Below are 24009 nucleotides of genomic sequence, written 5' to 3' on the forward strand. Positions count from 1 at the left end.
TGTGAGGCTGGAGAAGCTGCCTAGGCTGCAGAAAGTTCCTCTTCCCTGATGGCCTCCAGGAGCACCTGATGGCTGCTCAGCAGGGATCCTGTAGAGGCAAAGTTCAGATTCTGGGCTGGAGCAGGTGGCCCCATATGGTCCTTCCATCCTTTAGTTTTGGTTTTGTGACAGTTCTCTTTTCCTTTCATTATTTGCAGGTATCCTAGTTGGGGTTACAAGAACCTCTTTCCTTTATTTTTTTAAACCATTTTCAACAGTTTTTTTTTTAATTTTTATTTATTTATGATAGTCACACAGAGAGAGAGAGAGAGAGAGAGAGAGAGAGAGAGGCAGAGACATAGGCAGAGGGAGAAGCAGGCTCCATGCACCGGGAGCCCTACGTGGTATTCGATCCCGGGTCTCCAGGATCGCGCCCTGGGCCAAAGGCAGGCACCAAACCGCTACGCCACCCAGGGATCCCTCTTTCCTTTATTTTTATTTTTTAGATTTTATTTATTTAAAAAAGAGAGCATGAGTGGTGGTGGTGGGGTGGCAGGGTGGCAGAGGGAGAAGCAGACTTCCCGCTGAGAGGGAGCCCAACATGGGGTCGATTCCAGGACCCTGAGATTGTGACCTGAGCCGAAGTCAGACACTCAGCCAACTGAGCCACCCAGGTGCCCCAGGATGTCCCACTTTTAGTCTGGGAACTCCCCGTCTCTGTCTTCAGAGTTCATACCCCAGGACCAGATGCTGACAACAGCAGGTAGTCCTGAGGTTGAGTCCATCCATCCGTGAGAGGGGAGCAGCCCTGTGGGGACCTGTCTCGATGTGTTGGTAAGCCAAGTTGTGCTGTGGAGAAGCTGGACTTGTGTCTAGTTATCTGCCCAACAGAACTGAAAACGTGGGTCCACACAAAAACTTGTATGTGAATGTTCACAGCAGCATCATTTATTATAGTCAAAAAAGTGGAAACAACTTGAATGTCCACTAACCAATGAACAAAATGTGATACATCCACATAATAGAATAATAGTCAGCCATGAAAAAGGAATGAAGTACTGATACACATACTTCGCTATGGGTGAACCTTGAAAACCTACTGAATAAAAGAAGACAGACATAAAAGGCCACGTGTTGTATGATTCCGTTTATGTGAAATGTCTAGAACAGTCAAATCCATAAAGATAGTAGATTAGTGGTTCCCAAGGTCTCAGGGGAGGGATGAAGGAGAAGTGGGAAGTGACTGTTACTGGGTACAGATTCTTCTTGGTGTGATGAAAATTTTCTAGAATTGGTGTTTATGATTGCACAACATTGTTAATATATTAAAAACCACTGGATTGTGAAATTAATTAGGTGTGCAGTAAAGAATCTGGCCTTACCCAAAAGGTCTGGCCTTTGCCTTTTGCTTCTGGGAAGTGATATCTGTCATAGCTATTAGGGGTGCCTTTGCTTAGGTTGGGGGATGACCACACCAGAACTTAGGTTAGGATGGGACCACCTCACCTGATAGTGACCACACACCCTTTTGTGTCTCTCCCTCTAGCCGATTTTAATCTGTATCCTTTCCCTGTAATAAGCTCTGAGTGTAACAGCTTTCAATGAATTATGTGAGTTCTTGTACCAAATTGATGAGCCTGAGGGTGGTATTAGAAACCTCTTGGACTTCAGTTGGTACCAGAAGTCAGGGCAGTTTGGGGGATTGTGACCTCAAATTTTGCAGTTTGGCTAAGTCAGATGGTATGATATATGAATTATATCTCAATGAGTAGTTTTTTCCCCAGTAGAAGAAATAATATATGTTCACTGACCCCAGTTCAGTTAATCTACAAGTAAAAAGTTGTGAACCAGACAAAAAATTCACATGCTTGGAAATTAGCAAATACTTCCAAACAACCCATGGATCAAAAGAGAAATTGTAATAGAAATTAGACATTACTGAATTGAACAATAATGAAAATAGAATAATATGTAAATTTGTGGGACGATGTTAAAGTGTTATTAAGAGGAAACTTTATAGACTTAAATGTTTATATTAGAAAAAAATAAAGGCTGAAAATGATAGATGTTGCAGACATCAAAATAAATGTTTTAAACCAGGTCAATAAATTTAAATATGTATAAGAAATTCCAAAAGTAATATCAAAAATATTTTCAGATGAGATAGTTTAATCAGGTCTCTGGATACAAACATTAATGTAAAAATCTATTGAATTTCTGAATAATATCTACATACAAAAAATCATTTTTTAAGAAAAGCACTTTTAAAGTATAAAAATACGAATTTCGCATTAATAAATTCAACAAAAAGGAGTACAAGATCTCCATCATGAATATAATAGAACTTTTAGGATCGCCTGGGTGGCTCAGTTGGTTAAGTGCCTGCCTTTGGTCCAGGTCATGATCCCAAGTTCTGGGATTGAGCCCTGATTGAGCCCCGAGTCAGGCTCCCTGCTCAGCAGGGAATCTGCCCTTCCCTCTACCTCTGCCCCTCCCTCTCACATGTGTTCTCTCAAATAAATGAATAAAATATTTTTTTTAAAAAAACTTTGACACATTAAAGAAAACCTAAATAAGTGAAGGAGGACCTGTCATGTTCATGGATTGGAACACTCAATATTGTAGAGGTGTCAGTTATGTGCAAACTGGATATATAGATTCAAGGCAATCCCAATTTAAAAATACTAATACCAAAAAAAGAATTCTAATACCAACTTTTAAAGAAGTATGGTACTTGAAAATCTGATTTAAAAATGCACATCATCATTCAAGATACACTCTTTTTTTTTTAAATTTTTATTTATTTATGATAGTCACACAGAGAGAGAGAGAGAGAGGCAGAGACACAGGCAGAGGGAGAAGCAGGCTCCATGCACCGGGAGCCCGACGTGGGATTCAATCCCAGGTCTCCAGGATCGCGCCCTGGGCCAAAGGCAGGCGCCAAACTGCTACGCCACCCAGGGATCCCTCAAGATACACTCTTGAATAAGAAATGTAAGATGGAGCACTTGCTCTACGAGGTATCAAGGCTCATTATAAATCTATGGTGATTAAGACAGTTTATTGGTTCACAGATAAACAAACGGACATATGGAATATAATAGAAAATCCAAAGACCTACATGTAAGCAGTCACATGACTATGACATGTGACATTGCAAAATCAGTGGGAAATGAATATACTAAAACCATTGAATTGTACACATTAAAAGGGTGCATTTACATAATATACCTCTTCATACCCACTAGTTTGGCTAGAATTAAGCATGTCAGATAATAGCAAGTGTTGACAAGGACGTGGAGAAATTAGAATTATCATTCACTGCTGGTAAGAAGTAGATGAATTAGATGGTAGAGTCACTTTAGTAAACAGTCTGGCAGTTCCTCAGATGAGTGAAGAGTTACTATTTGACCTAAGAGTACTACTCCTAGGTAAATGCCCAAGATATATGAGAACATATGTCCACACTAAAAACTATATAACTATTTAGAACAGTATTATAAAACCCATGAGGTATAAACAGTCCAAATGTCCATTAATTGACTAATAGCTAAACAAATGTGATATGTAAATACAATAACGAATTGTTCCTTGGACATGAAAAGGAATGAAACACAGACTCATGCTACAACATGGATGAACCTTGAAAATACTAAGCGAAGTCAAAGAAGCCAGTCACAAAGACCTGCCCTGACTTCTGGTACCAACTGAAGTCCAAGAAGTTTCTCATACCACCCTCAGGCTCATCGATTTGGTACAAGAACTCACATAATTCATTGAAAGCTGTTACACTCAGCTTTGTATGAGTCATTTATATGAAATGTTCAAAATAGGCAAATCTATAGAGACAGATTAGCCAATATTTAGGGCTGTGGGCCAGGGGTGAGAGTATGGGGTGATAGGGAGTGGGTACAAGCTTCTTTTTTAGGTGATGAGGAAGCTCAAAAATGGATTGTGATGATGATTGCACATATCTGTGACTAGACTAAAAATGATTGAATTATACATATTAAATGGATGAATTGTATGGTGTCTGAATTAAATCTTAGTTGAAAAATACCTCTAGTGGATTAAAAAAAAAATCAGTGAGGAAAGGAGAACCTTTACCAAAAAACGGTGTTGGGATAATTATTTATCCATAAGAAAAGGGAAAATAATTTCCTGTTCAAATCATTCACAAAAATCCATTCCACCTGGATTAAAGATCTATGTACATTTTCAGCTTTTTCTTTTGGAATAATTATAGATTCACAGGAAGTTTAAAGAATATTACAGAGATCCCACATACTCTTTCCCCCACAGTGGTTACATCTTACTTAACTATAGTACGATATCTAAACCAGGACACCAACACCAGTACAATGTATGTGTTCTCTGTGCCAGTTTATCACATACAAATTTGTGTGACCACTAGTATGATGAAGATCTTGAACTGGTGTGCCACGACAGAGATCACTGTGTTTATAGTCACTGCCACCCTCTTTATCCTGTTTTCCATCTCCTTAATTTTTCATCTGTATGTAATCTTACATATTAATGGAATCATGCAGTATATGACTTTAGAAGATTGTTTTTCTTCCTACTCAGCATAAAGTGCTAGAGATCCATCCATATTTTTGCATGAATCAATGGTTTATTCCTCTTTGTTGCTGGATAGTATTTCATGGAATGCATGTGCCACAGTTTCACCATCCATCTGTTGAGGGGCATTTTGGTTATTTCCAGTTCTTGATATTACAAATGAAGCTGCTGTGAACAACAATGTACAGGTTTTTGGGTGAACATGTTTTCTTTTCTTTTTAATTGACTTACAATATGATATCAGTTCCAGATGTACAGGACAGTGGTTTGATATTTTTCTACATTGCAAAATGATCACTACCGTAGATCCAGTTACCATCTGTCACCATACAAAGTTATAATATCATTCTATTCCCTAGGTTGCACATCATATCCTCGTGACTTATTTATAACTAGAAATTTGTACCTCTTAATCCCCATTACCTGTTTCACTCATTCCTACCCCAGTCCCAACCCCAGCAGCTACCACTTTGATCTCTGTACCTATGGAATGTTTTGTTTTGTTTGCTCATTTGTTCTGGTTTTTAGAGTTAACATATAAGTGAAATAATACAGTATTTGTCTTTCTCTGACTTATTTCACTGAGCATAATACTTTTTAGGTTCATTCATGTTACTGCAATGGCAAGATCTTATTCTTTTATATGGCTGAGTAATATTCCATTACACACACACACACACACACACACACATCTTTATCCATTCACCTATTAATGGACACTTAGAATGCTTCTGTATCCTGGCTCTTGCAAATAATGCTGCAGTGAACATAGTGGTGCATATACTTTTTTGAATTAGTGTTTTCATTTTCTTTTGGCTGAATACCCAGGAGTGGAATTGCTGGATGATATTTTAAAAATTTGAGAAATCTCCATACTGTTTTCCACAGTGGCTGTACCAGTTTGCATTCCCACCAACAGTCCACAAGGGTTCCCCTCTCTCCACATCCTCCAACACCAACACTTGTTATTTCTTGTGTTTCTGATAATAGTCATCTGACAGATGTGAGGTGGTATCCCATTATGATTGTGATTTGCATTTCCCTGATGATCAGGAATGTTTGAGATCTTTTCATTAAGATCTACATTGTCTTCTATTCACCTTCTCTGCCCATTTTTTATTTGGGCTTATTTTGTTGATATTAGGTCATATGAGTTCTTTATATACTTTGGATATTGATCCTTTATTGGATATGTGTTTTTGCAAGTAGCTTCTCCCATTCAATGGATTACCTTTTCTTTTTGTTGGTTTAATTCACAATGCAAAATCTTTTGGTTTGATATAGTTCCATGTAGTTCCATTTGTTTGTTTTTTGCTTGTTGCCATTGCCCGAGGAGACAAAAAAAAAAAAAATACTTAGACCAATGTCAAAGAGCTTATTGCCTATGTTTTCTTCTGGGAGTTTTATGGTTTATTTTTATTTTTTAGTTTTATGGTTTTATTTAGGCCTTTAATCCACTTGAGTTGGTGTGTTGTGTAAGAATGTGATCCAGTTTTGTTCTTTTGTAGGTAGCTGTCCAGTTTTCCAACATCATTTGTTGAAGCGACTGTATTCCCATTGAATATTCATGCCTCCTTTGTTGTGCAGTAATTGACATGTAATCCTAGGTTTACTTCTGGGCTCTTCATTGTGTTCCATTGATCTGTGTCTATTTTTGTGCCAGTACCATACTGTTTTGATGACTACAGCTTTGTAGTATAACTTGAAGCCTGGAGTTGTAATACCTCCAGTTTTGTTTTTCTGTTTCAAGATTGCTTTGGCTATTCAGGGTCCACACACATTTTAGGATCATTTGTTCTAGCTATGTGGAAAATGCTATTGGTATTTTGATAGGGATTGCATTAAGTATGTGGATTGCTCTGGGTAGCATAGACATTTTAACAATATTCTTCTAATTCATGAGTATGGAATGTCTTTCTATTTCCTTGTGTCATCTTCAGTTTCTTCCTTTCCAATCTGTATTTCCTTTGTGTGGTAGTGAGGACTTGTGGTACTATTATATATGTAAAGAGTGGTGACATCCTTGCCTTGTTTCTGATCTTTGGTGGAAGACATTCAAATATGATGTTAGGTGTGGGTTTTTTGTAGATGTCTTTTATCACTTGGAGGAAGTTCCACTCTGTTCCTGATTCACTGAGACTTCCCTAATTCGCTGTTTCACACAATTCACAAAAATCAATTCCAGGTGGATTGAAACCCATTTGGAATACTTACAGATCACAATAAGTCGCAAAAATAATATAGAGTGGTTCCGTGCACCCAGTACCTAATTTCCTCCAACAGTGACGTCTGACATAAATAGAATGCCTTATTGATGGACAGACACAGTGCGGTCAACTAGACCACAGTTACCTGGTCTTTTTCAGAGTTCACCAGAAAAGAAAAATCCGTTTTTGAAAAGCAAAATTATAAAGCTTTTCTATGATTAGGATAAAGATTTCTTGAACAAGACAGAAGTACACAGAACAAAGGAAAGAAATGCTGCATTCGGCTACGTTAGAGTGAATAACTTGTTTATCCAAAGATCCCATAAAAATTGTGAAAAGACAAATTGAGAAATTTTTTGCAATGTGTGAAGCTAGTCTCCCGAATATGTAAAAACACCCATGAATCAATAAGAAAATAAAGCCAAGGGAGAGTGGGCAGAGGGCTTGAACAGGTACTTCACAGAAGAGGAAACCCTGTGACCAAACACAGATTCGCCAAGGGCATAAGCTGACTTTCCTCAGGTTGCACAGGGTGTAGGAGCAACGCGTGCACCAGGGGGGAGTGTGTTTAGACCCTCTGCCTGGCTGTGAGTGCCAGGGAGTCGAGTGTGAGCAGGGACGGGGGATGGGGACAGGGGCTAGGGGCAGGACAAGAGGAAACTGAGGCAGGTTTCAGCATTTTCACTGCCACAGTTTGGAAAGATAGATGTTCTATTTTTTTTTCAGATGATTTATTATTAATGCATTCCTTTTGTTTGTGTGTTTTTAAACAAGTAAAAAGATGAAAAAAGTTCTGCCAAAAGGGCAAAACTGCACAGCATTCCAGGAGGCCGCGGGGCAGAGCTGAAGCCCCGCCCTGCCCCGCGGCCTCCTCGCAGGGCCCCCGGAGCCGGAGCCGAACTGGGCAAATGCAAAGCGCTCTACAACTCGGCGCTGCTGTTCCGCCGCCGCCTCTACGCGGACCTGGAGACCGTCCTGTACCAGGTGCACCTCTTCAGGCCCCTGTCACAGCTCATGAAGCACTCAGCGCTGTACATCCGTGACACCGTTTCCCAGAAGGCCTTCCAGGCCCTGAGCAGGTGGGCCAGGCGGCCTCGGGGTAGGGCTGCCTCCCTGGGGACAGGCCGCGGGGCACCCTCCAGGTGCAGTTTCTATTCATATTTTTTAAGGTTTTATTTATTGGAAGGAGAGCGAGAGCACAAGCAGGGAGGAGGGGCAGAGGGAGAGGGAGAAGCAGACTCCCCGCTGAGCAGGGAGCCCCACGTGGGACTCCATCCTAGGACCCTGAGATCATGACCTGAGCCCAAGGCAGACACTTAACCCACTGAGCCATCCAGGTACCCCAGTTTTTATTATTCTTATGCCCAAAGGAGCCAGGCCTGGAGTGGAGTACAGTTCCGAGGGGCCCAGAACCTGTGTCATTCCCAGGGACTGGTGCACGTGCTCTCCCAAGGGGGTTTTGGAAACAAGGGAACACAGGTCACACAAAGCTATCTGCTGTTCTTGAGGAATAGCCTAGAATAGCCTGAGCAGTGAGTAATGAGGACCAGAAGCAGATCCACCGGAACTGCAACAGTTTTCTCTACCTGAATGCTTGCCTTTGTTTGCTTCTTCCCTCACCTCCTCTCCAGAAAGGCATCCTCCAAGATCTCAGTCTTACACTACGTGCGTGCCTTTACCTGTGCTGTTCCCTCTGCTCCAGCGCTGGTGACCCTGGGGAACCGTGTGCTTCTCCCGCTGGACTGAGCGTGGCTCGTGCCCTGGGAGGGCCTACTCCTTTCACGTAGGGAGCAGGAGGGCCGGGCGAGACACACCCAGTTTGGCAGTGGAGACTGACTGAGCGTGGTGCAGTGGGGTCCCTGGGACTGTGCATGGCCAGCCGCACTGGGCTTTGTGGGGACAGCAAAGGGCAGTGGCCGGTTCTTTCAGGAAGTCAGCAGGGCCTGACCTAGTGCATCCGTGGCAGGCCTTCCTTGGGTGGACAGTCTCCTCACTGTAGTCTGGGGCAGGAGGTGCACACCATCTCTTTACACTTTATTTTATTTATTTTTTTTTATTTTTATTTTTTTAATTTTTTATTTATTTATGATAGTCACACAGAGAGAAAGAGAGGCAGAGACACAGGCAGAGGGAGAAGCAGGCTCCATGCACCAGGAGCCCGATGTGGGATTCGATCCCGAGTCTCCAGGATCGTGCCCTGGGCCAAAGGCAGGCTCCAAACCGCTGCGCCACCCAGGGATCCCTCTTTACACTTTAAAGCCAGTAACAGCCCTGGCTGAGAGTTGGCTCCCAGCTTACCAAATGTGTTAATAAAGGAGACGGTGGAAGCAGGAGGAGAGAAAGGGAGAGAGCCCAGGGACGTGGAGGAAAGGGACTTAGTCCTATTATCCCCCACCTGGTCACCTCAGGCACAAGCGGGCTACGGCTGGGCACCCCACGACAGCAGGCTGAAGCTGCAAGCCAGGAGGGGTGGGCGGTCCAGTGGGCCTCAGCAGGCTCATGCTGGGGAAGTGCTGGAGCATCTGGGTGTCTAGAGCTTTGGCCGTCAGTGAGGGGAGGCTGGGCCTTGCTCTGCCCTGCTAGGAGATGGCTGGGGGTCGGGGGTGTTAGGGAAGGGCAATAAAACTGCTAGTAAGTGCTTGCTGCATCCCACGTAGCTGCGTTCATCAGGGCTTTATTCCAATCTGAAAAGTCCAGGGGCAGGCCAGGGGCCTCAGCTGGTAAGAGGCAGAGACCGTGTCTCCAGGCCTGCCCCTTAACGCTGGACCTCAGAAGTATCAGAGACAGTGAGCAGCAGCAAGTGACAGGCCCTGGCATGAGGCTACAGAGTGTCAGCGTGAACCAGTGCCCATAGTACACCAGGCCCCCGGGAGAGGAGAGCAGGGAGGACTCTCAGGGCAGGGCCTGGGAGGGTGGTTGCTCAGTCCTTGAGCTTTGCTGAGATCCGAGGCTGTGTGTGTGGTGCCCTCTGTGTGGCAGGAGCTCTGAGATCCACACCCCTGGTGGCTGGCTGGTTGGGGCTGCTCCCAGGTGGGATGTGGGGAGGTGACAGGCATGGAATAAGGCCACAGTAGCAGAAAAGTAATCAGAGTGGATTGTGGAAATCCTTACCTTCTGGGGGCTGGGAGGGGAGCGAAAAGGAAGCATTCTCTTTTGTGGGCTGGTTCAGGTGCACTCTCGGCTTGGCATACGAGTTCTGTGATCTGGGACCAGCTAAACAACTTCTGAGCTTCATTTTCTCTTGTAAAACGGGGCTGGTTTGATGATCTTGAGAGATAGGTAAGGCCATGCGGGTGGCCTTCTGCCTTGCAGGATCTACTGCATCTGCCATCACAGCACCAAGCTCAGAGAGGTGATCACGAGAGACCTGCTGCCATCCTCCGCCATGGTCAAAGACTTGAGCCAGGAGTTGGGGCTGCCCATTTCTCAAGAAGATCTCACAGAAGGAAAACTGTTGGCCTTGCCATCTCAGCACACCCTCAGTCTTGAGCACTTCCTAAGTCAGAAATCCACCCTTGCTTACGAGATCCAGGCCCACCAGGAGAAGTATCTGCAGTGGCGGAACACCATGGTGCTAAAGAACAAGGGCCAGGGGTCCAGCCTGGTCCAGGTGGGCACTCTCTCCTCCCCGAGTCAGGGGCCCCAGGCCTTCGCCTCAACTGGGGCTGTCCAGTCACTGGTGGGGAGATACAGGGTAGATGACCAGTTCTGTATCTGCTCTCCTGGGATCCCGGGCAGGGTGGGCAAGGAGTACTGGCTGTGGGACTGAACCAGGTCAGAGGCGTGCATTCCAGCCCTCAGGTCCCTATCCTTCCTGAAAGTGACTAGGAATGCTTTTATATGGCCCAAATGGCCAAGGAGAACCTCCCTCACTTCACGCCAACCAAAAAGGTGTGACTTGAGGCTGTCCACTTAGGGTCTCTGTGAAGCACCCTCACCCCAACCTCTAGTAAAAAGAAAGTCTCTTAGAAGTTTATAAGCTTTGAAAGTGTATATTGTTGGCTTTTTAAAAGCTTTTGTTTATTTATTTGAGACAGAGTGAGCACACAAGCAGGCCAGGAGGGTCAGAAGGAGAGGGAGATGCAGGGAGCCTGATGCAGGGCTCGACCCCAGGACCCTAGAGTCATGACCTGAGCCTAAGGCAGAAGCTTAACTGACTGAGCCACCTAAGCATCCTTACCTTTTTAGCTTCTTGAGTTGACTACTTCATTCATTTTTATTCTTTCTTATTTAATAAGAAAGGCTACACATTTTTCTCTGTATACATCCTTGGCCAAATTTTGTGAAGTGTTACACGTATTGTGTGTTCCGATTGTTATTTGCCTTAGATTCCATACAAATTATAAAACAAGACTGAGGTATAAGCCTATAAAAAAGTCGAACAACTGAGAGTATAAAGTACAGAGTCAAATAGGAGTGGTAAGAGCAGACATGCTTGTTTTCTTTCTGATCTTGAGGGGGAAGCAACTTTTGGCCATTAAGTTGGATATTAACTGCAGGTTTGGGGTACACTTTTTCAGTTGAGGAAGTTTTCTTGTAGTCTTAGTTTGTTGTTTTTATCATGAATAAATGTTGGATTTTGTCAAATGCTTTTTTTCCCTGTATATATTGTGGTTCTCTCTTTTATTTATACAGTGGATTACGTTACTTGATATTTGGATGTTAATATGATTTTGCATTCCTGGGATATTTCTCACTTGGTAATGGCACATGATCTTTTATCTATGTGTTTCTGAATTTAGTTTGCTAATATTTTGTATTTTTCTTGTGATAGCTTTGTCCAACACTGGTACCTGTGTAATATTGGTCCTGTAATGAGTTGGTGTTTCCTCTCCTTCTATTTTCTGGAAATAACGTGACATGTTGGCATTCATTCTCTCAGTATTTTGGTAGAACTAACCAGTGAAGCCATCTAAGCCTGAGCTTTTCTTGGGTAAATTTTAAATGACTAGTTTTATCTCTTTACTTGTTATAAGTCTGTTCAGATTGTCTCTTTCTTAAAACAGGTTTGATAATTTGTGTCTTTCCAGGAATTTGTCCATGTCATGTAAATCACCTCGTTTGTTCACATACAGTTGTTCATGGGATTCTCTTATAATCCTTTTAATTTCTGTAAAGTCAGTAGAATGTCTCCTCTTTCATTCCTGATTGTACTAATTTGTATCTTTTTCTTTCTTGAGCAGTCTAGCTAAGGATATGCCAATGTTGGTGGTCTTTTTGAAGAACTACTTTTGGAGTTTGTTCATTTTCTCTATTTTTCTATTTCATGTTTTTCTATCCTAAACTGTATTACAATTTCTTCTTTCTGCTTATTTGGATTCAATTTGCGACTCTAGTTTGCTAAAGAGTAAAGTTAAGTTTCTGATTTGGACCTTTTTTTATACATGTATTTACAGCTACAAATTTCTGCCTAAACACTACTTTAGTTGCATCCCATAAACTTGGTATGTTGTATTTTTATTTCATTCATCACAAAATATTTTATAATTTCCATTGTAGTTTTTAGAAATTTAGAATTTAATTTTGTTGTGACTGGAGAACATACTTTGTATGGTTTCTATCCTATGAAATTTATTACAATTTCTCTTATGGCCTAGATCCATCTTTAGGCTTGAAATGAATATATATTCTCCTGACATTGGGAGGAATGTTATATAAATGACAGGAGCTGATAATAGTGTTTTTCAGGTCTCCTGTGGTATTGATTTTCCTTCTAGTTGTTCTATCAGTTGTTGGGATTGAGGTATTAAAGTCTCTATTCGTGGTTGAATCATCTGTTTCTCCTTTCAATTCTGTTGATTTTTGCTTATTGTATTTTGGGGCTCTGTTGTTAGATATGTTTGTGTTTATAACTATATCTTCCTGGTGAACTGCCATTTTAATCACTATAAAATATCCCTTTTTGTTCCTAATAACATTTCTTGTCTCAAAAAAAACACTTTGTATTATGTTAATTTACTCACACTGGCTCTCTTCTGGTTTGCATACTACATATTTTTTCCACCCCTTTGACTTTCTTTCTTTCTTTTTTTTTTTAAGATTTTATTTATTTATTAGAGATACAGAGAGAGAGAAACAGGCAGAGGGAGAAGCAGGCTCCATGCAGGGAGCCCGACATGGGACTCCATCCCGGGTCTCCAGGATCAGGCCCTGGGCTGAAGGTGGCGCTAAACCGCTGAGCCACCTGGGCTGCCCTCCACCCGCTTTGACTTTCAAACTATTTATGCCTTTGCATCCAATATACGTCCACTTTAAACAACAAGTGGCTGGATCTTTTATCAAAAAAATCCAGTCTGACAATCTTTGTTTGATTGTCCATTTATGCATAATATAATTATTGATGTTTTAATTAATTTTAATTGATGTTTTAATTGATGTCTTTTGTTTAATGTATTAAGTATTAAAAAATGTATTAAGTATTGATTTTGATCCTCTGTTGTTTCTTTACTGCCTCCTTTTTGTGTTGAGCAGATATTTTTAGTGCATCATTTTAATTCCCTCATTGATTGTTTTCCTTAAAAAGTTATTTCTTAGGGGGCAGACCGGGTGGCTCAGCGGTTTAGCGCACCCTTCAGTCCAGGGTGTGATCCTGGAGACCGCGGATGGAGTCCCATGTCGGGCTCCCTGCGTGGAGCCTGCTTCTCCCTCTGCCTGTGTCTCTGCCTCTCTCTCTCTGTGTCTCTCATGAATAAATAAATAAAATCTTTTTAAAAAAAGTTATTTCTTAGGGGTTTCTCTAGGATTCTTCTATAATATGCATCTTCACAATCTACTACAACTTATAACTAGCTTTATTAGGGTAAAATGTAGAAACTATTCTATAATATAGTTCCATTTCCTCCCTTCCTTTATACTGTTATTGTTATGTTACATATATATATAATATGTTATATAGACATATAACAATCTCCAAATATAGTATTATTGTTTTATGCAATCATGTCTTTTAAAAGTTGAGAGAAGGAAAATGCATTTATGTATTTTATATTTATCATATATTTATCTTTTCCAGTGATTTTGTTAATGTAGTTCTTAGTTATCATCTGGTGTCATTTATTCTCAGCTTTAAAAGACCTCCTTTAGTATATCCGAGAAAGCAGGTACTACCAACAAATTCTACCTTTATCAGAGAATATTTTTATTTCACTATAATTTTTGAAAATGACTTTTGCTAGACATAGAATACTTGGTATTTACTGAAAATTTTTTCAGCACTTTGAAAATATTATTACACCGTGTCTCTATTCTTTCTGATGGACATTAAGCCATTAATCATATTGTTTTCTTGTACATGATGAGTCATTTTTTTCTTGCTGTTTCCAAGATTTTCTCATTGTCTTTTTCTTTTAGCTGTTGGACTCTAATATGTACAGGTGTGGATTTCTCTATATTTACCCTCCGTGGGATTCATTGAGCTTCCCTAGATCAGTAGATTAATGTTGCAGGTCTTAATTTCTTCAATACTTTTTTCTGTTCTTCCTCTCTCCCCATCCCCTTTGTCAGACTCCCATTATGTCCATGTTGGTTCACTTAACAATGTCCCACAGATCTTGAGGCACTATTAATATAAAAGATTCTTTTATTTCTATTCCTCAGACTGGATAATCTCTATCTTTAGGGTTCATATTCCTTTGTCACCTTATACCTGTTGTTTCCCTCTAATGAATTTTTCGTTTCAGTTACTGTACTTTACAACTGCAGAGTCTTCATTTAGCTTTTTTTTGAAAATATCTTTATTAGATGATCTATTTCTTGATCATATACTTTCTTTAAATTTTTAAAATAATTTGGGATCCCTGGGTGGCGCAGCGGTTTGGCACCTGCCTTTGGCCCAGGGCGCGATCCTGGAGACCTGGGATCGAATCCCACGTCGGGCTCCCGGTGCATGGAGCCTGCTTCTCCCTCTGCCTGTGTCTCTGCCTCTCTCTCTCTCTCTCTCTCTGTGACTATCATAAATAAATAAAAATTTTTTAAAAAATTAAATTTTTAAAATAATTTTCTTTAGTTTGTTAAATAACAGCTGCATTGAGGTCAACCAGCTGAACCCACTGGACAGTTTCTATTGACTGCTTTATTTTATTTTCCTGAATAATGTTTATGCTTTACTATTTCTTTGCACGTCTCCTAATTTTTGATTGGAAACTGGACATCTAATATGCATTGCAGCAACTCTGGATTCTGCTTTTTATCCCTAAGGGTGGTGGTATCTGTCATTTAATAACTTGCTTGCACAAAATCTGTGGAGTGTCTCCTCAGTGGTCTGTAGCAAGCTGCAGATAGAAAGCTTGCAGATAGCAATCTTTGCTGATTTTTTGTTTTTTAGAGAGAGTGTGTGTGCACACGAGTGTCGGGGGAGGGGCAGAAAGAGAATCTTAAGTAGGCTCCATGCCATGGATCTCACAATTCTGAGTTCATGACCTGAACTGAAATCAAGAGTCCACCCCTTAAGTGACTGAGCCACCTAGGTGCCCCTCTTTGTTTTTAAATTGTTTTTATTTTAAGCCTGTCTTCCTTGAGGTCACCACTGTGTCTGCATCAATCAGTCATCAGCCAACAAATGGTCAGAAGTTGCCCGCCTCTAGGCAGCCAGGTTTTCAATCTTTATCAATGGATCTGTGTGTGGGTAGGGGCATGCATTCAGTTTCTCTGGCTTTGACTTTTCACTGGGTCCTCTCATGTCTCCTCTGCATGTGCAGGCAGGCAGTAACCAAGCATGTATGAAGAGCATATCAAGGTCCTTTGTGACCATCTCATTTCCTGTATCTCCCTGTTAAATTTTGATTAATTGCTTGCCTGTTGCTTGCCTCACATAGGATTGCAACCTCAGGCCTGCTGAACAGCTGGCCTGTTCTGTTTGTTTGCAGCTGACATTGCTATTGTTGCTTATAATTAGCCATGCACATGGGGTTTTTCAAGCTGCAGTTCAAATCAAGTAAGTCTGCATTTAAGCAGTACAGCCACGGATTTTCATGACTTGCACACCCTAACAGAACCACTGCTCTAAGTGCCCAGGGGTGGCAGGAGTGACACCAACTCCTACTGTTCTTAAGTTCACATTTTTATGAGTAAACACTTCTAAGTTTTTTGTATGTCTTTGCACAATTTCCAATGGTTGCTTTTGACAATTTTGTCCAGTTTTATTGTTTTTTGAGGAAAGGATTGAGCTCCTTACTCCACCATACTAGAAGTCCTATCTTCCTCCTTGCCAACTACAATTTTACTTGTTTGCTACAATGTGTGCATATGTGTTTGCAGGGGTGGGGGGGCAGAGGTTGTGTCTACTTTATCCTTTGCTTTACTATTTTTTTTCTTTCAGAAAGTCTTTGTGGATAATAAACTTTCAAGGTGCTTGTAGGTCCATGGTTATCATTGTCTTTGCTCTTGAATAGCAGCTGAGCTATTTGTAAGATTATACTTTCAAATCTCTGTACACAACCCTCCCCACAACCCCACCAAATCTACTGCTTTCCAAAATCAAGAATTGTAGGTAAGTCTGATGCCCATCTGATCCTTTTTCCTTTTTAACTAAACGTTACTTCCTCTGGAGTCTTTTTTAAAAACTTTCCTTTAATCCTTAATGTTCAGTCTAGGTGTCCAGGTAGGATCTCGTTTTTCATTGGAACTTGAAAGAACTTTCCTGCATTTTGTTTTCCCTCTTAATTTGTACTTACTGATATTTTACATTGTGTTCTGCTTATCTTCCACTTCTTTAAATTGATCTTTCCCTGTGACATCTATGTTAATTTATAGTTTTAAATTGCTTCAATCATGTTTTGTTTTGTTTTTTAAAGATTTTATTTATTCATGAGAGACAGAGAGAGGCAGAGACACAGGCAGAGGGAGAAGCAGGCTCCCTGCAGGGAGCCAGATGTGGGATGGGGGATCATGCCCTGAGGGGATCACGCCCTGAGCCAAAGGCAGGTGCCCACTCACTGAGCCACCCAGGCGTCTCTGCTTCAGTCGTGTTTTTATAGGAATTCTCACAAGTTCCTCTTTTATTTTTATGAATAAGTTGTTTTGTTAACTTTTATTAAATATACATATAAGAACATAAATGTGTGTACTGTTAAAAATAAAGCCAATATCCTATACCCACTAGCCAGCTTAAGAAAATCAAACATTATCAATACTTCTATAGTTTTTTGTGTGCTGTTTTCCACCTCTTACCCCTTACCCAGAAGTTACCACTATCCTAAATTTTATCTATTACTTGCTTTTCTCTTAAGGCTTACTGTCTATATTTGTGTTTTTGTGTGCTTCTAATTTTATTTTATTGCACTGTTGTTGATACTACATGCATATATATTCATAGACATTTTTTACATTTGCATATCTTTGAATGCTATAAAATGGAATAATACTGTATATAATTTTCTTTAAAGATTTTATTTATTCATGAGAGACAGAGAGAGGCAGGGACACAGGCAGAGGGAGAAGCAGGCTCCCTGCAGGGAGCCCAATGTGGAACTCGATCCTGGGATCATGCCCTGGGCCGATCCTGGGATCCTGGGATCATGCCCTGGGCCGAAGGCAGGCGCTCAACCGCTGAGCCACCCAGGTACCCTGATACTGTATATAATCTTATGCAATTTTAATTTTTACTCAGTATTAATGAGATTCAACCATATTTATGTGTCTAAGTGTAGGAATATACCATAATTAGTGGGCATTTGTATTCATATGTTTTGCTATTTAAGCAATTACATATTTTTAACATATCTTCTAAAATGATATGCAAGATTTTTTGAGATGTATACTTAGGATTTGAATTGTTAAATTGTACTTCCGCTTTCTTGGGTAACACTTTATCTTCCAAAATGTTTTTTTTTTAATTTTTTTAATTTTCTATTTTTTTAAATTTTTATTTATTTATGATAGTCACAGAGAGAGAGAGAGAGAGACAGGCAGAGACATAGGCAGAGGGAGAAGCAGGCTCCATGCACCGGGAGCCCGACGTGGGATTCGATCCCGGGTCTCCAGGATTGCGCCCAGGGCCAAAGGCAGGTGCCAAACCGCTGCGCCACCCAGGGATCCCCTTCCAAAATGTTTATACTATTATAAACCAGCCAGCGATGCGTTGACTTTGTTTTCCTACTTCCATGCTCACATCTGTTACAGTAAGACTTAAATTACTGCTAATCTAATGCATAATAGTATCTCATGAAGGTTTTAATTTGCATTTCATTGTTTATTAGTGTAGTTGAATATATTTTCATAAATTTGGTAATTTCTTTTACAAATGTGTCCTTTTGAACTTTAGGTGGTTTTGGTTTAATGTTCCCAGTGCTAACAACTGCATTTTATAAACACTGCAAATCTCTTTTGGTACTTGACTTCTTTTTACTCTCTTACTGGTGTCTTTTAATGGATAAAAAAGTTATTTTGTAAAATTTACATTTCCTTTAGGACTTACATTTTTTGCCTTACTTAAAACCTTTCCCACCCTAAAGTTATAAAACTAGTCTGTGTTTTCTTCTAGTAAGATTTAAATTTTTATCATACTTAAATTTTGAACTTATCTGTAATTTATTTTCCATATGAGGGTAGGAATCTAATTTCATTTCTAGCCTATCCCTCCTCAATGATATATACTGCCAGTTGTGTCAGATCAAGTTGCTATTTACACATGAGTTTATGGATATTTGAGATTTTTATTGAAATTGCATTTACAAATGCATTATTTCCTTCAAAGAATCAATATCTCTGTTGCTTTATTTACATATTATACACTTATTTTCTATTTCACTGATTTCAACTCTTTTTTTTCTTTTAAAGATTTCATTTATTTATTCATAGAGACAGAGAGAAAGGCAGAGACACAGGCAGAGGGAGAAGCAGGCACCATGCAGAGAGCCTGAGGTGGGACTTGATCCAGGGTCTCCAGGATCACACCCTGGGCTGCAGGCGGTGCTAAACCACTGCGCCACCAGGGCTGCCCCTGATTTCAACTCATTCCTTCCTACTTCAGCTTGAATTTGCTCCACTTTTTCTAATGTCTTCAGATGGATGTTTAGATAATTTTCAGACATGAATCATTATAATGTATTCATTTTACTAAAAACTTCCTATGACCATTAAGTGCATCCCCAAGTTTTTATACATCATATTTTCATGATGATTCAGTTAAAAATATTATCTATTTCCCATTTTCAATTTGTTCCTTGATCTGTGGGTTAGTGAATTGTGTAATTTCCAAATACTTTAGAATTTTTGTTACTCAGTTTTACACTTTGACTGCATTGTTATCAGAGAATATATTCTGTAAATTTCTATCCTTTGTTGCTATTTGATTTATGGTCCAAAATAGGCTAGTTCTGGAAAATGTTCCATAATACTTGGGGAAAAAAAGTATCCTGTAGCTGTAGATAGTGTTCCAAATACATCAACTTTGTTTTTTAGTGTTTTTTCCCCAAATACATATCTTTATTTTTAAATTCTGTTTCTTTTCCCAGTTAGTAGGGGAAGTCTGTTAAAATCTCCGAATATGATTATAGATTTCTTTATCCTCTGTTTTTGCTTTATATATGTCAAGTGATGTTTTAGATACATACAAATTTTGGACTGCTTTATCCTATTGATTTCTTTCATAAATATGATAGGTCTCTTTGTCTCTGATAATACTTTTTAGATATATATTAAATATAGTAAAATGCATAAATCTGAGGCGTTCAGCCTCATTCACTTTTATCTATATAGATACCTGTGAAGCCATCACACAGATCAGGGTGTAGTTGATTCTATCACCCCAGAAAGTACCATTTTTCTTCCCAATTAACTACTATCTTGAGGTTTACTTTCTTAGCAACTTTCAAACATACAATATAGTACTATTAACTATACCACGCTATATGTGACATCCCCATGATTTACTTATTGTATAACTGAGTTTGTACCTTTTGACCACATGTATCTATTTCACCCACCCCCCCAATTCTAGCAACCACCAATCTGTTGTGTACTTATGAGTTCCTATTTTTTAGATTCCACAAATAAGTGAGATCAGTCAATAGCTGTGTTTTTTCTGTCTTATTTGATTTAGCGTAATGCCCTCAAGACCCATCCATGTCATCACAGAAGGCAGGATTTCCTTCTGTTTTATGGCTAATATTGCATTGTGTTCACAACACACACAGACGCCCCATCTTCTTTGTCCAATCACCCACTGATAGGTTTCTTCCATGTCTTGGCTATTGTAAAGAACACTGCGATGAACATGGGGATGTATCTATCTTCTTGAGTTAGTGTTTTTGTTTTCTTCAGATAAATACAAGTGGAATTGCTGAATCATATGGTAGTTCCATTTAATTTTTTGAGGAATCTTCATACTATTTTCCATAGTGGCTGCACCAATTTACGTTCCTACCAAGAGTGCACAAGTATACCGTTTTTTCCCCCACATCTCCAACTGTTCTCTTTTTTTAAAAAAAAAAAGATATTTGTTTATTCATGAGAGAGAGAGAGGCAGGCAGGCAGAGGGAGAAGCAGGCTCCATGCAGGGAGCCTGACGTGGGACTCAATCCTGGGTCTCCAGGATCATGCCCTGGCCCAAAGCAGGCGCTAAACCGCTGAGCCACCCAGGGATCCCCTATTTGTTTTTCTAATAGTCATTCTAACAAGTGTGAGATGAAATCTCATTGTGGTTTTGATTTCCATTTCCCTAATGATTAGTAATGTTAAGCACTTTTTCACTTACCTGTTGACCGTTTGTTTATCTTCTCTGGAAAAATGTCTATTCAGATCCTCTGCCCATTTTTTAATCAGGTGTGTTTTGTTGTTTGTTTTTTGTTATTGAGTTACAGGAGTTATTCATTTTGGATATTAACTCCTTATTGGTTGTATCACTTACAAATGCCTTCTCCCATTCAGTAAGTTGCCTTTTCATTTTGCGGATGATTTGTTTCCTTTGCTGTGTAGCTTTTTAGTTCCAAGTAGTCCCACTTATTTTTGCTCTTGTTGTCAAATCCAAAAAAAAATCATTGCTAAGACTGATGTCAAGGAGCTAACTACCTATTTTTTTCTTCTAGGAACTTTACGGTTTCAGGTCTTAGGTTCAAGTCTTTAATACGTTTTGAATTAATTTTTGTGTATGGCCTAAGATAGAGGTCCAATTTTTTTTGGTATGTGGCCATCCTATTTTCCCAGCACTATTTATTGAAAAGACTATACCTTCTATATTGTATATTACTGGCTCCTTTGTTATAAATTGACTATACACGTGGGTTTATTTCTGGGCTCTCTGTTCTCTCCCATTGACCTATGTGTCTGTTGTTAAAGGCAGTATCACACTGTTTTGGTTACTATAGCTTTGTACTATATAGTTGAATCAGGAAATGTAGCCTCCAACTTTGCTCTTTCTCAAGATTGCTTTGGCTATTCGATGTCTTTTGTGGTTCCATAAAAATTTTAGAATTGTTCTATTTCTGTGAAAAATACCATTGAAATTTTGATAGGGATTGTATTGGATCAGAAGATTGCCTCAGTGTGTTTCTATTAAATGGTGAATGCTGCATAGGAAAAACTGTAGAGGCTCTTGATACCTTCCTCCAAAGAGGATTTACTTTTCTTCTAGCAGGCAAATAAAGGACAAATCTCTTAAACAGGCTTATCCCTTGTTTGGCCTTATTTCTAAAGCATAGATATTCTGAATTCTGAATTGTAAGCTTAGGGTATAACCTGGTGCCTTCCTCCTTGGCACACTCTGAAACTCATTTTTTGTTTCCCTAGCATGGTGACATTTTCCAAACTATCTGCTGCATTCATCTCATTCATGTGCAATTTAGGAATCAGCAAATACCTTGTGAACAAATTGCGTAGGAGAGGAAAAAGGATTCAGTGTACTTCCCTTCTCTCTAGATTCTTAGCCCCTCAGATTCTTAGTTCTTTGCTTGCTCTCCAGTGATGTCAAGCAGATATTCATTTTTCTTTGCAATCCTGTCAGTTGTTACTTAATGTATTTTGAGACTACATTGTGAAGTGCACAACCTTCATGATGGTTATAACTTCTTGCTGTTTTTCTCAATATACAATGTCTATCTGTGCCTCTCGAACATTTTTATCTTGAATTATGTGGTCAGATGTTAAAGATGCCACTCTAGTTTTTGTCTTGGCTTTGTGATTCTTTTTGCCTAATTTATATTCTTGCTTTAATTTCAACACTTTTTGTCTAAAGCAGTTTTTAAGGGATTTACTTTTTTAAGCAATTTCTATACCCAATGTGGGGCTTAAACTCAGAGTTGCATGTTCTACTAAGTGCCGCTAAAGCAGTTTTTATAGACAGCATACTGTTAGGTTAAAAAAATCCAATTTGAGATTAATTAATTGGCAAACAATCCACTTACTGAAAATATTGTTAGATTAGGCTTTTGAGGGACCACCTCCTTTTCTTTTAAATTCCTCCTATTCTGCTTTCTTTTGGTAGACCACGTTTTTTTTGTTGTTTTTTTTTTCTGATTTAAAAGTTTACATTCTTTGTTTCTAAGGTGGTTGTCCTGAAGACTACATTCATTTTTAGATATTCCTACTGAATTCTGAGACTTTTTATATTGCATTTCCTTTAAAAGACAAATAGCACACATATGCCCCTTTTTGTCTTTTCCTACTCCCACTCTACCATCCCTTTTATAGATCCAGTCTCCAGAATTTCAGTTCTAGGTTACTACACTTTCCTTGTAGTTTCCTTGTAGACAAGAAAACTATTAGGATACCGACACCATCACTTGCTACCTTTGTCCAAACACTCTTGGGTTTTCATCCTCCCTTTTGTATTTTTTCCCAAGTGTGTTTTCAAAGGAAAGTGTCTGGGTAAGCTTCCCAAGCCTCTGTGTGGGACGTGTGCCCCTGACACACTGCCATCAGTGGACTGGCAGTCTGCCTGGGTGTCCAGTCTTGGGTCGAAGCTCTTCACCTTGTCTATGGTATGGTTGCTGCGGAATCAGAGGCCAGTGTGGCACTTCTCCCGTCACAGGGGGGGGCTGCTCTTTTTCTGGAGGTTTTCAGGATTTGTCTCTGCCTTTGTGGTCTTACATGTCGCAGATAGTGTGCCCGGGCTTGGAATTCTACTTAAAATGTCCTACTCCTGCTTTCCCTGTCCTTTTGGGGCTTGTTATTTGGATATTTTCATTTTGGTTCCCAGTCTTTAAACTCAGGCTAATTTTATCTCAAGCTGGTTTCCAGTTTACTGATTTGTTCTCCATCTGCTCCACTTCCGCAGGGTGTCTCGCTCACTTGCGCCCTTTATTTATGTAAATAAGTATTATGTAAATATTTGTTTTATTATGTAAAACTCTAATGTTTTACACTCAATATTTGTTTCTTTAGTCTTTTAAGAATGATTACATTTGCCTTAAATTTCTACCCCATCCCTTCCAATAGCTTGGCTTCAGTTCTGTTTGTGTCTGGGGTCTTTTGTAACTGGTTCTATGTCTCAGGCACCTAGTTACTTTGGCTGTCAGTCCAGAGTTCCCTGCAGCCTTCAGCCCCAGGGCAGAGAACCCCAGATGTCCTGAACAACTGTTGACCACTGTTCTCACCTCACCATGTGATGTCTTTTGGGCAGAACTTCCACTTTTTTCCCAAGGCTGTAATCCACTAGTAAGGTTTAGAAGGAGCAGGGAACTTGCACTTTTGTGAAGGAGACTGACTCATTCCGACCAACCCTCCCACTGAGAACCACCAGAAAAACTGGAGAGAATACCCAGTGCTCTGATTGAAGCTAGGTGTGCACCACTTGGACGTCAGTCGCGCTTAGATGGCCCCTCTGGCACAGTCATCTTGAAGGTGCTCAAAGACAGGTGTTTTGTCCCTCATGCAATGAATGTGACCAGCCTTTGTCTTAAGTCCCTGTTGCTTCAAGCCATGGGGATCTTGTTGCCTTGATTTTTCACACTTTTGTGTGAATCACAGATTTAACTTTCCCTTGATTATTTTGCATTCTCTCTTACAGAAATCCCTCAGACTCCAAAGCCAAGACACTGGGGCTTGGCCTAAATAAGTGGTTAATGTGAGTCAAGGTCACTATCTTCAGCTTTAAAAATTTTTGTTTTGGGCAGCCCAGGTGGCCAGGGCGTGATCCTGGGGACCTGGGATCGAGTCCCACGTTGGGCTCCCTGCATGGAGCCTGTTCTCCCTCTGCTTGTGTCTCTGCCTCTCTGTGTCTCTCATGTATAAATAAATAAAATCTTTAAAAAAAATAAAACTTTTTGTTTCAAAACAGAAGATGGTGATTTTGCTGAAAGTTAATAGA

At 40.1% G+C, this 24009-nt stretch overlaps 1 protein-coding gene across 17 annotated transcripts in view; it reads left to right on the forward strand.

Moving 5' to 3' along the window:
• The window catches only part of CFAP92 (cilia and flagella associated protein 92 (putative)), a 59496-nt gene that overhangs the window by 29524 nt on the left and 5963 nt on the right, over positions 1-24009 (forward strand). For 12 of the 17 annotated variants that reach the window (XM_038565499.1, XM_038565501.1, XM_038565497.1 and 9 more), the window contains 2 exons: positions 7646-7846; positions 10080-10377. The exons of 3 other annotated variants lie outside the window; for them this stretch is intronic. In XM_038565499.1, coding sequence (XP_038421427.1) covers positions 7646-7846; positions 10080-10377 — 499 coding nt within the window. The remainder of the gene's footprint in view (positions 1-7645; positions 7847-10079; positions 10378-24009) is intronic. 2 more of the 17 variants (XR_005374533.1, XM_038565505.1) reach the window with 2 other exon arrangements.

Source organism: Canis lupus, chromosome 20, assembly GCF_011100685.1.
Source record: "Canis lupus familiaris isolate Mischka breed German Shepherd chromosome 20, alternate assembly UU_Cfam_GSD_1.0, whole genome shotgun sequence".
NCBI lineage: Eukaryota > Metazoa > Chordata > Mammalia > Carnivora > Canidae > Canis > Canis lupus.